The following is a 14,480-nucleotide window of genomic DNA, read 5'->3' on the forward strand; positions in this document are numbered from 1 at the left end:
TTCTTTTTCCCCCTATTAATTTTCTCTCTCTTTTTCTCTCTCCTCTCATCTCTCTCTCTCTCTTTTCCTCTCTTCTTTTTTTTCTCTCTCTTCTCTTTTTTTTCCCTCTCTCTTTTTTTTTCTCTTTCTCCCTTTTTTTTTCCTCCCTTTTCTTTTTTTCTCTCTTCTCTTTTTTTTTCTTCTCTCTCTCTCTTTTTTTCCCCACTCTCTCTTCTTTTTTCTCTCCTCTTCTCTCCCCCTCTCCTCTTCTCATCTCCTCTCTTTTTTTCCTTTCTTTCTCTCTCTTTTTATTTCTTTCTCTTTTTTTCTTTCTTTTCTCTCTTTTTCTTTCTTTTTCTCTCTCTCTTTTCTTTTTTTTCTCCCCTCTCCTCTCTCCTCCTTTTTCTCTCTCCATCTTTTTCTCTCTCTTCTCCTCTCTCCCCTCTCTCCTTTTCCCTTTTTCTCTCTCTCTCCCCCTCTCTCTTTTCTTTTTCCCTCTCCCCTCTCTCTCTCTTCTTTCTTTCTTTTTCTTTTTTTTTTTCTTTTCCCCTTCTTTCCCTGTCTTTTCCTAAATTCTTTTCTCCTTCCCAAATTTTTTTTCCCCCCTAAAAATTTTTAAAACTCGGGGGAAAAAGGCCGTTTCCCTTTTGGTTGTTCTTTTGTTTGGGGGTTTTCTTTTCCTTTTTTTCCCCCATTACCGGGGTTTTTTTGGGGGCCTTCCGGGGCTTTATTTCTGTTTTCTATTTTTGTTTTCTTTTTTTCTTTCTCCTTTCTCTTCCCGGATTCCCTTTTCTTCCTTTTTATTTTGTGTTGTTTTTCTTTTCCCTTTTGGAATTGGCTTTTCTTTTTTTTTTTTTTCCTTAAATTCCCTTCCTTTTCCCCCTTAATTCCTTCTGATTTCCTGTTTTTTTTACTTTGTCTTTCCTTCCCTTTTTCGTCCCTTTTCCCCTTTCTTTCTTTGTCTGGAGGGTTTTTCCTTTTTCCTTCCCCCGGGGGATCATGGGGTTTTTTTCTTTTCCTTTTTTTGTTTTCTTTTCCAACTCCTCTTTCCTTGCTTCAAAAAAGGTAAGTCACCTGTGTTTTTTCTTTCTTTCTTTTCCTTGGTCTTTTGGTTAAGGGGTTTCTCCGGGGGGTTTTTTTTGGGTTCAAAAATTTTCAGTTTTCGTCCGTTTTTCTATTTCTTTCCCCCTTTTTCTCTTTTCTCTCTTTCTCTCTTTTTTTTTTTCTCTTCTCTTCCTCTCTCATCTCTTTTTCCCCTTTTTCCCTTCTCTCTCTTTTTTTTTCTTTTTTTCTCTTCTCTCTCTTTTTTTTTCTCTTCTCCCTCTCTCTTCTCTCCCTTCCTCTCTCCCCTACTCTCTCCTTCTCTCTCTCTTTCCCCTCCTTTTTCTCTTTTCCCCGCCTCCTCTCTCCTCTCTTTTCCTTTTCCCCTTTTTTCTTCTCTCTTCTCTCTCTTTTCTTCTCTCTTCTCTCTCCTCTTCTCTCTCTCTCTTCTCTTCTCTCTCTCTCTCTCTTTTTTCTCCTTCTCCTCTCCTTTCCCTTTTCCTTCTTTCCCCTTTCTCTCTTCTTTCTCTCTCTCTCTTTCTTTCTTTTTCTCTTTCCCCTCTCTCTTTTTCTCTCCTCTTTCCTCTCTCTTTTCTCCTTTTCCTTTCTTTTCTCTTCCCTCTCTCTCTCTCTCTCTCTCTCTCTCTCTCTCTCTCTCTCTCTCTCTCTCTCTTTTCTTTCTCTCCCTCTCTCTTTTCTTTCTCTCTCTTTTCTTTATCTCTCTCTTGTCTTCTCTTGTCTTCTCTTCTCTCCTCTCCTCCTCTCCTCTCCTCTCCTTTCTCTCTTTCTCTTTCTCTCTCACTCACTCACTCACTCACTCACATGAGAATGAGAAATGAATTGGTATATTCATTAAATGTGAATACATGAATTGAATTGTGTTTCATCTCTTTTTGCTCTGCCAAAAAAAATATATTGAGGAACAAATACAGTATTTACCTTGAGAATGACACTTAAGAATTATATATATTACTACAGGAAGTCATTATGTTCAAATTAAAAGTTGTGTGTCACTTGCAGAGAGGGTAGCTAATTATTGTTGTTTGTTGTTCAGGTAGATAAGATTAAATATCGGAATGCAGTTTTCTGTTAATCAACACACATTATTTAGATGTCTGATAACCTGTTTTATGTGTATATTTGCTTATTTTCCTTTTTTTATTATTTTCATTTTTCTGTTTACTTTCTTGCATTTGCATATTTTTATGATAATCTTTTGTTGCTGTTCCTCATTTTGACCCCCTTTTCTTTCCTTCCTCAAAGATAAAAATGGTATAGAGAGAAAGGAGAGGATAAGAACAGAGAGAGTATTGTGTGGTGTGTAAGGTTGAATAGGCCAGAGAGGGATTTGTTATGAAGCCAGAGGAATGACAGAGAGAGACAGTGTGACCAGATAGAGGCCATAATCATGCTACCTGGAATGTGATGTTGGCTCTCTTGCATTGCGGTTATACTGTAATTGTTTTTTTTTTGTTTTGTTTTTTCTTTTCTTTTTCTTCTTCTTTTCTTTTCTTTTCTTTTCTGCTCTTTGTATTTTTGGGGTGATTTATTATGGATTTTGTATATTTTTTTTTTTTTTTTTTCTTTTTCTTTTTTTCTTTTTTTTTTTCTTCTTCTCACAAGGGCATAAGTAGTGTTTTGATCAATTTCTTACCCAGTGTTTATGTACGTTTCAGTATCAAGTTGAATGCACATGAAGCAGGAAGAAGGCCAAAAGCTGCGTTGCAATATTGCTAATGAATCCCCTGGGCCACAGGCATCTGTCAGAAGGCAATTATTCCAATACTATTCTTTTAAGTCATCATGGGACTCATTAGGCAAAAAAAAAAAAAAGAAGGAAAATAATTTTATTTGTAAAATAGCAAATCTAGTGCATTACTAGTTGGGAATTCTTTGTTGCTCAACATGTGACAGAATCATTTTTCGGAATTTGCATGACAGAATTGAGATTTTTGAGAATTAGAGGGTGTTATCTCTCCTGTCTACCAGTCAGTAATTTAATTTGCTCTCCTGGGTGATCAAGAAAAAAGAACTAAAATCCTTGCCTTTCATAACGGTCCCGGAGAAGTTTAGCATTTTCTCCTGCCTTCAAAGGAAACTTACTTTTGGATGCTGATGTGATGTGATTTATTTATTTTTTTTATTAATTGATTATTATTTTTACTTTTTTATTATTATTATTATTATTATTATTATTATTATTATTGGTATTGATATTATTGTTGTTGTTGTTGTTGTTGTTATTCTTGTTACTATTATTATTGGTATTGTTATTATTGTTATTATTATTAGTAGTAGTAGTATTATTGTTATTGTTATCATCATCATTATTTTTTTTCATTATTATTATTATTACATTTTTTTTTCCTTTCTTTCTTTATTTCCTTTTTCCCCTACTCCATCCTGTCATTAATACTGAGGAAATGCTCTTCCATGTAAAGTCCTTGGTATTCAGTGAGATATATATATATACATGATAGTCAGTGGATAAGTTAAGTTTCTTTGTTTTTAAGTGAACATGTGCATTTGTATGTCTGCTTGTTCTGTATGTTAGATTAAGTTTTGACCATGTGCCAGTTATAGTTTTTTCCATTTCATCCATGTGTTATTGGACTGTTTATAACATTTTGCAATATATTCAGCATTTCTTAAAACCATTTTGAATGACTTGGAAGCAAACTAAATATATTTGTTCTGTTGACAGGTGAAGAGACGCGGGGCAGAATGTTCAAGAAAAAGAGTAAAAAAGTGCAGATATCTGCGCCAAGTAACTTCGAGCACCGCGTCCACACAGGCTTTGATCACCATGAACAAAAGTAAGTAGTATACTCCTTTTATTTATTTTATTATTTTTTTCTTCAGAAATTTGATACAGAAAGGAAACTTTATGAATGTGTTTATTTGATGCTTTGGGAATTTTTGGGTAATATACAAATACCTAAATTAAATTTGCACTTAAAATTTTTATTAAGTTGATAGTTGTGTCTCATTCTTTTCCATCATTTGCATTTTCTTTATGCTTATTGATGCCATTTACCTATAATTAAGTACATACTATATACCCATGATTTCATTCCCTCTTTTTGTTACGTATGATAATACTGAATCAGTCATGATATTTTTTTTTTTTACTTTTTTCAGTTCAGTTGAGGTTTGATTTAAACACTATGCAATTATTTGACAGATATGTTGGGCTGCCTCCTCAGTGGCAGGGAATTGTATCAAATGCGCTCGATAAGGGGAGACCCATGCCGCTAGTTGATCCATCGCAGATCACCCCCATGGATATGCTCGACATGAAGGTGGGTAATAACATTAATACCCTTTTCTATCTCTTCTTCCTCCACTCTTTCTTTTTATTATTGCTACTTTCCTCTTGTGTTTGCTTCCTTTCATTTTCATTTTCTTTTAGAGGGGTTTGTGCTTTCTTTACTATCAAGTTTGTGTTCTTGGTTCCATTTTCTCATCTCTAAGGCTTTAAGAGTTCTTATTTGCTCTTGTGTAGCAGTGTAAGCATATAACTGTTATACTTATACAATCCACTTCCATTAGACATGGATCATTATATTAGTTTTTCTCTCTCTCGGTTCGCAGGGGCCACCAGAAACCTCGAGAGGGCATGATTCTTCTAGCAGATTAAGTCGTGGTTTTGCTACTCTTAACCTGGCTGATCCAAGTAAAAATCCACAGGTAAGTTGTGGAATTCAGAGGACTAGGAGTGTGTATGTACCAAGAGAGTCTTTTTTTTTTTTTTTTTGTTATTATTATTATTATTATTATTATTATTATTATTATTATTTTTATTATTATACAAAACTGTGATGCTGTGGGCTGGGTTATTTTAAATGACTCTACAACATAGGGAAGAGCTGTTAAATACACTATGCTGAATGCTGTTTTTCCCTGAGGAAGCAATGCAGCAAGATGGCTTTCAGTATTATTGTGTATTTTCCCAGACTTTCCTTTGCTTTTTGTTTGCATTTTAAAGTAAGTGATTCCACATTCTGCTATAAAGTGATAGGGTGAGCAGCTTTACCTTGCTTTAGACTTTTTTCGTTGTAGACAAATTGTGAGTAGGGTCACATAAATATGATAAGTTTAAGTAATGGTACACAAGCACACCTGAGTAATACTAGATTTCCATTTCATTTATTGATATTAGTGTGACTGCAAGAGAATTCAAAGATTTTGTCAGTTATGATGTCAGGTGCATATATTGTCAGATTTGATCAGATTCTTATCTATGCCTGGTGTCAAAAAATATGCATAAATACACCACACTTTTTATGTATGAGAATATTATGATAAAGCTTGATTAAGCAATTTCAGGTCAGTTAGTCAGCAAAATTAATGACAATGATTGCTGCATTCTTTTCTTGGATTTATCGTCTCAAAATTTCCCCGCAAAATTTTTTTTTTTTGTTCTGAAAATGAAAAATTATGAAAATGCTAAATGTCCTAATTTGTTTGGTCTTTAAAGCAGACCACCATGAGAGGAGATCGAGGCAATAGCAACAACAGTAACAACAACAATAACAACAGCAGCAGTAGCTCATCGAACCTCCCCAAGACCTCCAGCGTCGCAAGGTCCAACTCCCTCCGATCCTCGAGTCCCCCAAGACTACGGCGGCCAGAGCAGTGGGGCGGCTACAACCTCCCCCCGACTCTACACGAGGGCGAGGTTCTGGACGGACCTCCCCACAACTGGCCCCCTCATGCCCAATACCCAGGACATCCCCAGCACCCACAGGGCCAGCATATGCCTCATCCAAACCATCCAGGGCATTACCAAGGGCACCCGCCGGGCCACCCACAAGGTCATCCAGGCCACCCACAAGGGCCTCCAGGTCACCTCTCTCACCACCCCATAAGCCCCACGCAGCCCCCCAAGGGCTCACCTGGCTATCCTCCCCACCTGCGCCCACAGCAGGGCCATGGTCCTCCCCACTCAGGTCAGCATGGTCCCCCTCATGGTGGCCCACCTCATGGTCCACCCCATGGCCCACATGGCCACCCTGTCAATGGGGAGGAGAGATGGGATCCCCGTGATCCAAGAGCTCCACACCACCCAGACATGCGCAGGGAAGGGTGGGGTATGGGACGCCCCGACATGGGTATCAGAACACCCTCAGGCCCCTCTTCTGCTGGCTCAGCTGGCAGTAGTGGCCAGCATGGGCCAACTCCCCCTCCTCCCCATCACCAGAGTCTTCATAATGGACACCCACCTCATCCTCAGGTGAGATAAAAGTTTTTTTGTTAAGTAGTTCTTTAAGTTGCTAAGTTTCAGGGGAGATTTGTGGAAATTTGCAGTGTTTTCCAGAACTTAAAGTTTAGACCAAGAAAGGATTTTTGCTATTCACTGTATTTTATTTCTTGACCATTATGTTAATTATATATAATTTGTATTCGTATGTCTTACTGACATAACCCTATGCATTGTTTTAACTGATTTGTTTACAGAATTATTATTGTTATTTTTATTATTATTATTATTATTATTATTATTATATATATATATATATATATATATATATATATATATATATATATATATATATATACATTTTATATTCACATATATAATAAGATCTGAGTATCCTTATCAAGCTCCTTGATATTTCTATTAACACAGTACCAGCTATATTTGTCAGCTCAATACTAAATAGCTATGGGACAGGGCAAGGAAAGCACCTAAGAACAAGGACTATCAAATAGTCCTTGGTCTTAGGTGCTTTCCTTGCATTGTTTTGGTGTCACTGTCAAGGATTTTTTAAGGGAGATGTACCATACTTTTTATGCCAAGAATCATTTCCATTTGATATATTTTTTATGTATTCTTTGTCAAAATTTCAGGGTGGACGTCCCCCTGCGCAGCTACCACCAGAGGCAGGAGGCCCACCTGGCCATCCAAATGGACCCCACTATCCCCCCCATGCTCACCCTGGCCAACACCCTCCCCACCATCCCCACTCAGGCCCCTACCCACACCCCAACCAACACCCACACCAGCCCAACCACCACCCAGGCCAGCATCCCCACCAGTCTCCACCTGCACAGCGGCCGTACCACCGTGGACCTCAGCCGCTGCCACCCCCTCACCAGTCTCCTCATGGTGCTCCTCCTCACCACAGCTCTCAGAGCCACCTTCATCAGCTACATCTTCAGCAGCAGCAGCAACAGTCCCAGCATCAACAACAGCAGCAGCAGCAGCAACAGCAACAGCTTCAACAGCAGCATCCACCACAGCAGCAACATGAGCAGCATCAACAGCAGCAGTTACCCCCACCACCTCCACCACATGGGGTGCAAAAGTTGCCGCAGCAGCCACACCAGGTCCCACCTCATGGCCAGATGTATGCAAAGGTAATGTCTTATTTCATTCTTTTTCTTTATTTCTTTTTCTCTTTAACTTTAACTTTTAAAATATTTTGTAAATTTCAAAAGCAGTTGAATTTATTGGTTTAGAACAGTCTTTAATCCTTTAATTTGACTTCAGTGGTAATGTTTTTATAATTCCAATTTTGCTTTATAAAAGGTAGCTACTATATTTTACTTAGCTAGCTAATCCATAGCTTGACCTTTGTCTATGAACAGAGGAAATGTCTCATTTATCAAACATGAATTAGTGTGTGATATTCTTGGTTTGCATGCTTCAGAGGAGACACTGTTTTCTTTCATGTAACAAAGCCTTGTTCTGACCCACCACACAGCCACCAGCTCCAGCACCGGAACAGATTTCTCCCCCCAACAAGGGATCCCCCAATGTACAACAAGATCACAATGGAAACCGGTTTGACCCTCAATCAACCACGCAAGCTCCTCCTCAGGTAAAGTTACGAGATCGCAAAGCCAGCGGCGATGGCAAGGAAGGGGGTAGTGCAGGAAGTGGTAGTGCCCAAGTCAACAACAATACAACCACACAACCTGGGAAGTCTCCGCCAGGATTCTCCAGCCAAGGGAACTCGGTTCAGCATCACCAGTCAAACAAACCACATGATCAGCAGAGATTATCACATGAGCAGGTAAGATTTTGCACTGAAAATTACTGTGATATATGTTTTAGATTACATTTCTTGTACTGCAAATATTAATAATTAGAGAGAGAGATTAAAGTTTTTTTTTTTTCTTTTTCTTTTTTTTCCCCAGTTCCGAGCAGCTCTTCAGATGGTTGTGAGCCCAGGAGATCCCAGATACAACTTGGATAATTTCATTAAGATTGGTGAAGGATCAACAGGCATTGTTTGCATAGCCAGTGAGAGAGAAACTGGCAATCAGGTATGTGTGTAGGATAACCATGATAAGTTTTGTCTTTGGGAAATCAATTCTTCATTACTGTGTGTAGATTATAGAAAAAATTTATTGAGCCTATGATTGACAATCTTATTATTATTTATAGGTTGCAGTGAAAAAGATGGATCTGCGGAAGCAGCAGCGTCGTGAACTGCTCTTCAATGAGGTGGTCATCATGAGGGACTACCACCACCCAAACATTGTCGAAATGTATGACTCCTTCTTGGTGGAGGATGAACTCTGGGTGGTGATGGAGTTCCTTGAAGGAGGAGCACTTACAGACATAGTCACTCATGCAAGAATGGATGAGGAACAGATTGCAACGGTAATGTTTCTGCTGCCTTTCCATTCCTGTCTCACCCATTTTTAATGATGAGTGGTTTCAGTATATGTAGTTTGTTGGAAAAGTGTATGTAACTAATTTTTCTTCTTTCTTTTTTTCAGGTTTGCAGACAGTGCCTGAAAGCATTGGCCTACCTCCATTCACAAGGAGTTATCCACCGTGACATAAAGAGTGACTCTATTTTGCTTGCAAGTGATGGCAGGGTGAGTAGCCAAGCATTTGATATATCAGGTCATTTCAGGGAAAAAGATATGATAACAAATAAGAATCTGATGCTTATAAGTATTAAAGGTAATGACTCAAAATAGAACTGATAGTATGTAAAAATTATACACTGTAGCTTTAAATATCATGAGTACCCTGTTGTACTCACTATCTGAATATATATATATATATATATATATATATATATATATATATATATATATATATATACTCACAGTTCTGCCCCATTGAATATGGATTTGTATAAGATATATATATATATATATATATATATATATATATATATATATATATATATATGTGTGTGTGTGTCTTATAAATTTGCATCACAATCCTTTCATACAGAAAATGGCCTGCAGTGCAGTTTGTATTCTCAGTGTACAATACTGTATCCCAAGGGGATTAGAACTGTAGTAAAGAAGTATTGAGATATTATATTTAAACAGTTAGGTTATAATTAATAGATGTAAAGGATAATTGGATTAACTTTTTGAAAGACAAGATGATATCATATTTGTGAATAGTAGTGTTAATGTAAAGTAATTTCTTTTGTCTTTTATATCCAGTGTTTTCTAGAATCTTTTTATTTGTAGAGAGAACCAAGTCAAATAGTGTCAAGAGGCATTTAGTCTTATATTAATTAGTGAGAAGGAAATCAGTCATTGGAAAGGAGGTTTAATTTCATATGTACACTACTATTTAAATACCCTTGATTCTTATGCACATGTGTGATTGCAGGTGAAACTCTCAGACTTTGGCTTCTGTGCTCAAGTGTCCCAGGAGCTGCCAAAGCGGAAGTCTTTAGTGGGCACGCCATATTGGATGGCACCAGAGGTTATATCACGGCTACCTTATGGCCCAGAAGTAGACATTTGGTCCCTTGGCATCATGGTGATTGAGATGGTCGATGGTGAGCCTCCATTCTTCAACGAACCCCCCTTGCAAGCAATGAGACGTATAAGGGACATGCCACCTCCCAAACTAAAGAACTCTCATAAGGTTTGTAGAGCCAGTGTTCTTGATTCATTGTGTTTGTTTTTTCTCTCAGATATTTATTTTCACTTCGTATTATTTTGTTAATCAGATATGTTAACACTTCAAATATGAAAATATCCCAAAGTGAACTACTTTATCTTCAGAAAAGGAGTGAATATGTCAGAATATGGGTTGGTATTGACATATTTTGTTATTTTAGGAAGTCTATAATGATACAATAATTTTAACTACCCTTAGATATCACCACGGTTACAAGGATTCCTGGAAAAGATGCTGGTTCGTGATCCTGGTCAGAGAGCCACTGCATTTGAGCTCCTCCAACACCCATTCCTTCGTCAGGCTGGTCCTCCCTCCCTCCTTGTGCCACTGATGAGGTCGTTCAGACATTCTCCATGTTGAGCTCTTAATTCTTATGCATTTGAAGATGGTAATAATTGTTTTGATAGGTATGTGCCTTAGCAAGAACTTACTTGGTAATTCTGGATGCTTAAAACTGCCTTATATGCTTAAAAATAGGAAATCCACGTCGTAATTATGAAACGTCGTAAAAATGTTGATACTGCACTGTGATTATCTGGAATGTGACAGGTGCAGTTGGCAGATATAACTCAAGGAAATTTTATCAAGACACGTTAAGTACTGCTTTATATATTTTAGGAATCAATCGGTGTGCTATGCCTTTTTTTACAATTCATGAAATATGACATGAAATGGTGACTGAGCACTAGCAGCTGTATGCAAGGTGTGTCTACATTGGCAGCTTAACAGTGTACACATATTACATGTAAAAAGCATCTTCAGAAAACTATGTATTCCAGCCCTACTCATTGTTCCTAAGGGATTTGTAACCAAGCTGTATTTTTGTATAGATATATATTTACTTTATAAATACGAATATTTCATATCACCAAAGAGGCTTTTAGTAATTGCTGAATGTAGACAGATGTGGTGGGCATACTAATAAGAAAAGGAATGTTGCTCACCACTAGTTAAGTTTTGTAGTTGTACGTATGATCTGCCATATAAGCCCCTTTCAGGCCCACACACATGTATATGCTGGGCAGCTATGAGTTCCAATGATAAAAAACTAAAGTGCCCTGATTGAGCTATTTGAAATGATCTGGGCTGAAAGAGACCATTCCAGTACATATGACTTGTTTTTTCTCTGTCTTGTGCTTCGGTTTAAGTTTTTTGAAGCAGTAACAGGGAGCATGTAGATAGATTGTAATTTTGAATGACATTGTATCTGACAGTGTAAGAAATTCTTGCCAATATTTTTTCGTTTCATTTTTGTAAATATATCTGTACATGCCTTGTTGATTTTATCATTTGTAACTAGCATTTAATACTTGTACAGCTCATTCCATCACATAGGCAGTGTAATTACTGCTGTTTTAATATAATGTTGACCAGAAACAGCTTTGAGGGGCAGTAAGAGAGTCCTAAAGTCATGACATAAGTGGCCCTTCTAGTAGTTAATTTGTAATTTATGTACAGATTCATTGCCGTAAAAGACAGCATTATTACTCACATGTAATTTTACAAAGTTTTTCTTTCTAATTCACCATATTTTATGCATGTAAAGTAGACAGACTGGTTCAAACTCTAATGGAACCTTTCATTTTCACTAATAATGTATCTGATTGCATTGTTTGTGACATCACTAGTGAATTACTGAGCCATTAACAGTAACTTCAGGCATGAATTATGACCTCTTTGCTGTTCCCACAAGCTGTTGATAATCTTTCTCATAGGACTATTGTTTGTTGTCAAATGTAATTTTATATTGTTACTTTTTTATTTATTATGATTATCACTATCTTTTAATGCAGATGCAGAAGATTTGAAATGACTCCATAATTTCCTTTTAATTTTCCTAGAGTATGTTAAGGAACCACTCAAAATTGATTTTCGTGCCTTAGGAGTGTGCCTGCCATGGCAAAGCTGGAGACGGTTGTAAGAACCACTGTTACGAGCAGCTGATTCACTCCTGAACCAGAACTCGGCCCAGAGGTCACTAAAAAGTTGATAATATGACTTGCAAATTTATGTGCTTTGTTATTTTTTACATGTAAACATGTAAACTTTGAATGTTAAAAGATGTTTATAGAGACTAGTAATTGCAAGTGTAAAATGTACCTGTAACATAAATGTAGAGTGTATAATACGTGTACAATGAACATTAGTGTGGTGTGCCGTCCTCTGTAACTTTGCTTCCGTCCCCAATGCTTTGTCTCCAGTGAATGTCCGCATATTCAGTCATCCCGTCCATACTGATGCCTTGAATGTTGTATGTTGTGTGCACATTGCTAATATTTGGAGTGGAAGATATATGTTGTTTATAGACAGTTGAAAAAATGCTCAGAGGAAATTATTTTTTTGTAAGGGAGGGTTCTATACACATAGTTTTACAGTATTACACACTAAAATGTTTATTTTAGTGATGTATCTATTTTTATGTTTTTTTTTTATTATCAAATGTCAGAATTGTGTATTTACTGTGTTGGTATTTTTGACATTTAATTTTGTTTTGGTTTTATGATTGTGAGCATAAAAAAGTAATATGCTTCATATGAACAAAAATGCTTTTTAGAGAATTTTCACTCTCTAATAGTAATGATAGATAATCACTAAGTATTAGATAAGGATAACTCATGTCTGTCTTAAAGTAAAAGTATCGAGGAAAAGAAAGGAGCAGTAGTAATATGAACAGGAAAATTTCATGCTCAAACTGAGGCAGCTTCATGTATCATTATTTGCCTGAGCTGTTGAACTATTTAGGTAATGAGTTTTATATTTGATTTTATTCATCATACCTTTCTTCATTTATTTATTTTTGTTGTTTAAGGGGTCTTTTACTGAGCATTAAGGTGCATTGTAATTACTCTGAAATAGAAGGGATCACTTTATTTTAGCCCTTAATAGGTCACAATGTATATTGCAGCCAAGTCACACTGTACATAATTACCCTCATACTGTGTTGTTGGAATATGCCACGTGTATGCTAATCTCTCATTCCCATTTAGTATTAGCTTGTATATCCCCCTCTTTCATGAACAGACAGTAAAAAGAATATATGCCATAAGCTCAGGCCTTGAAGACGTTTGCGTTTTTCTTTCATTATGTTATTGCTCATTACAGAATACACACTTCCTTATGGATAATCTTTTTCCTTTCTTTTTTTTTTCCCCCTGCCTTCCTATCAGTTAATTTTGCATTTATCCCCCCCACCCCCTCCCCAAGTTTCAATTCAGTGTTTTCCACATGTTGATTAAAGAATCATACAGGGTTTCAGATTTTAGGTGCTGAAATGTGTTCAACTTATGATGTGCATGAATTTAAAAATAGTTATGTATGTATTTAAGTAGGATGGTATGTGTGTGTGTGTGTGTGTGGGTGTGTGAGTGCACAAGCGTACTATGTACACATGTGGGCAAGAGAGAGAGAGAGAGAGTGTGTGTGCTTGCTTGTGTTACATGGGTATATGCACATGTATGCACAGGTATATGTGTGCCTGTGTATGTGTTAATGAGATACTGCATATATAATTGTATGTATGTTATGAAAGCTGTATGGATGTACAAATATGTGAACACTTTCCATACTGCAAATTGGAATTACCCTTTTTAGGGAATCATTTTGAAATATCTATTTCCACATTGAAAATAAACATTGGTATAATTGAGTTACGAAAGCAGTAAGCAGTAACCTTAATTATCTTTCCAGGTTGAATATTTTTTGGCAGTTATATAGAGGTAATGAGGACTAAAAATTAGTTGTACAATTTTGCAAACAATTATTTCATTACTAAAAGTAAAGTAGGTTCTTAATGTTCCAATTTTAAAAAGTTTAAATGATTTACAAACATTTCTTGAAGTATGGCAATATATGTGGCTAATTTTTATATCTGAAGAAGAAATTAGATTGAGTAAAACATCTCAAATACCATGTCCTTTATTCTAAAACATTTTCGATTTGATATCAAATATATTGTGAGACTATTAGAATAAGAAAAATACATTCCAATGAATTTAATCAGTGAATTTAATCACAAATAATGCACCAAATACTCGGGTTGAACTTTAGTACGTAACATCTGGACCTTTTAGAGAAGAAAAACAGTGTTCCAAAAATAAAAGTATTTCTTCCCAGAACTTTCCCAGGTTAGATTCCTGTCTTCCTAAGATGCATTTCTCATCAAGCTTTTTGTAGACCTGTTGATACTTGTGAATATTGAATATTGGTTACACAGCTAGTTTGTATTTAGTAAGTAATTTTTTTTTTTCTTTTAATTTTAAGTTCCATAGCTAAAAAGATTATGTAGCCATGTAAATACACATGTACTATTTTAGATAATAGCAATAAACTCCACTGATTAAAAATTGTTTCTTTATCATTATTGTGCTCCCCAATATCATACCTGTTGTCATGGTCGGTCATAGCAGACGGAGACTGAGGTTCAATGTTGGGGATGTTTTCTTCTCCCCATTTCCTTCTCCTTCTCTTCCCCCCCAATCCTTTGCCCGTTGTTGTCGTGGGGGGGCTTAGGTGACGAAGACTGAGACCCAATGATGGGGAATATCTCAACCTTGGGACTCAACTAATT

General features: G+C 36.6%; 1 protein-coding gene across 3 annotated transcripts in view; it reads left to right on the top strand.

Annotated features, from left to right (window-relative positions):
- LOC125033958 (serine/threonine-protein kinase PAK mbt-like) overlaps positions 1-14,256 on the top strand; it is a 24,657-nt gene extending 10,401 nt beyond the window's left edge. Inside the window, exons 2-13 of one of the 3 annotated variants that reach the window (XM_047625553.1) lie at positions 2,697-2,790; positions 3,725-3,836; positions 4,205-4,322; positions 4,615-4,710; positions 5,501-6,256; positions 6,874-7,383; positions 7,731-8,042; positions 8,167-8,295; positions 8,417-8,635; positions 8,755-8,856; positions 9,617-9,877; positions 10,112-14,256. In XM_047625553.1, coding sequence (XP_047481509.1) covers positions 2,757-2,790; positions 3,725-3,836; positions 4,205-4,322; positions 4,615-4,710; positions 5,501-6,256; positions 6,874-7,383; positions 7,731-8,042; positions 8,167-8,295; positions 8,417-8,635; positions 8,755-8,856; positions 9,617-9,877; positions 10,112-10,273 — 2,811 coding nt within the window. In that variant the 5' untranslated portion in view covers positions 2,697-2,756 and the 3' untranslated portion in view covers positions 10,274-14,256. The remainder of the gene's footprint in view (positions 1-2,696; positions 2,791-3,724; positions 3,837-4,204; positions 4,323-4,614; positions 4,711-5,500; positions 6,257-6,873; positions 7,384-7,730; positions 8,043-8,166; positions 8,296-8,416; positions 8,636-8,754; positions 8,857-9,616; positions 9,878-10,111) is intronic. The other 2 variants (XM_047625554.1, XM_047625555.1) reach the window with 2 other exon arrangements.
- Positions 14,257-14,480: the final 224 nt, after the last annotated feature.

The sequence above is a fragment of the Penaeus chinensis genome, chromosome 17, assembly GCF_019202785.1.
Source record: "Penaeus chinensis breed Huanghai No. 1 chromosome 17, ASM1920278v2, whole genome shotgun sequence".
NCBI classification, from domain to species: Eukaryota; Metazoa; Arthropoda; class Malacostraca; order Decapoda; family Penaeidae; genus Penaeus; species Penaeus chinensis.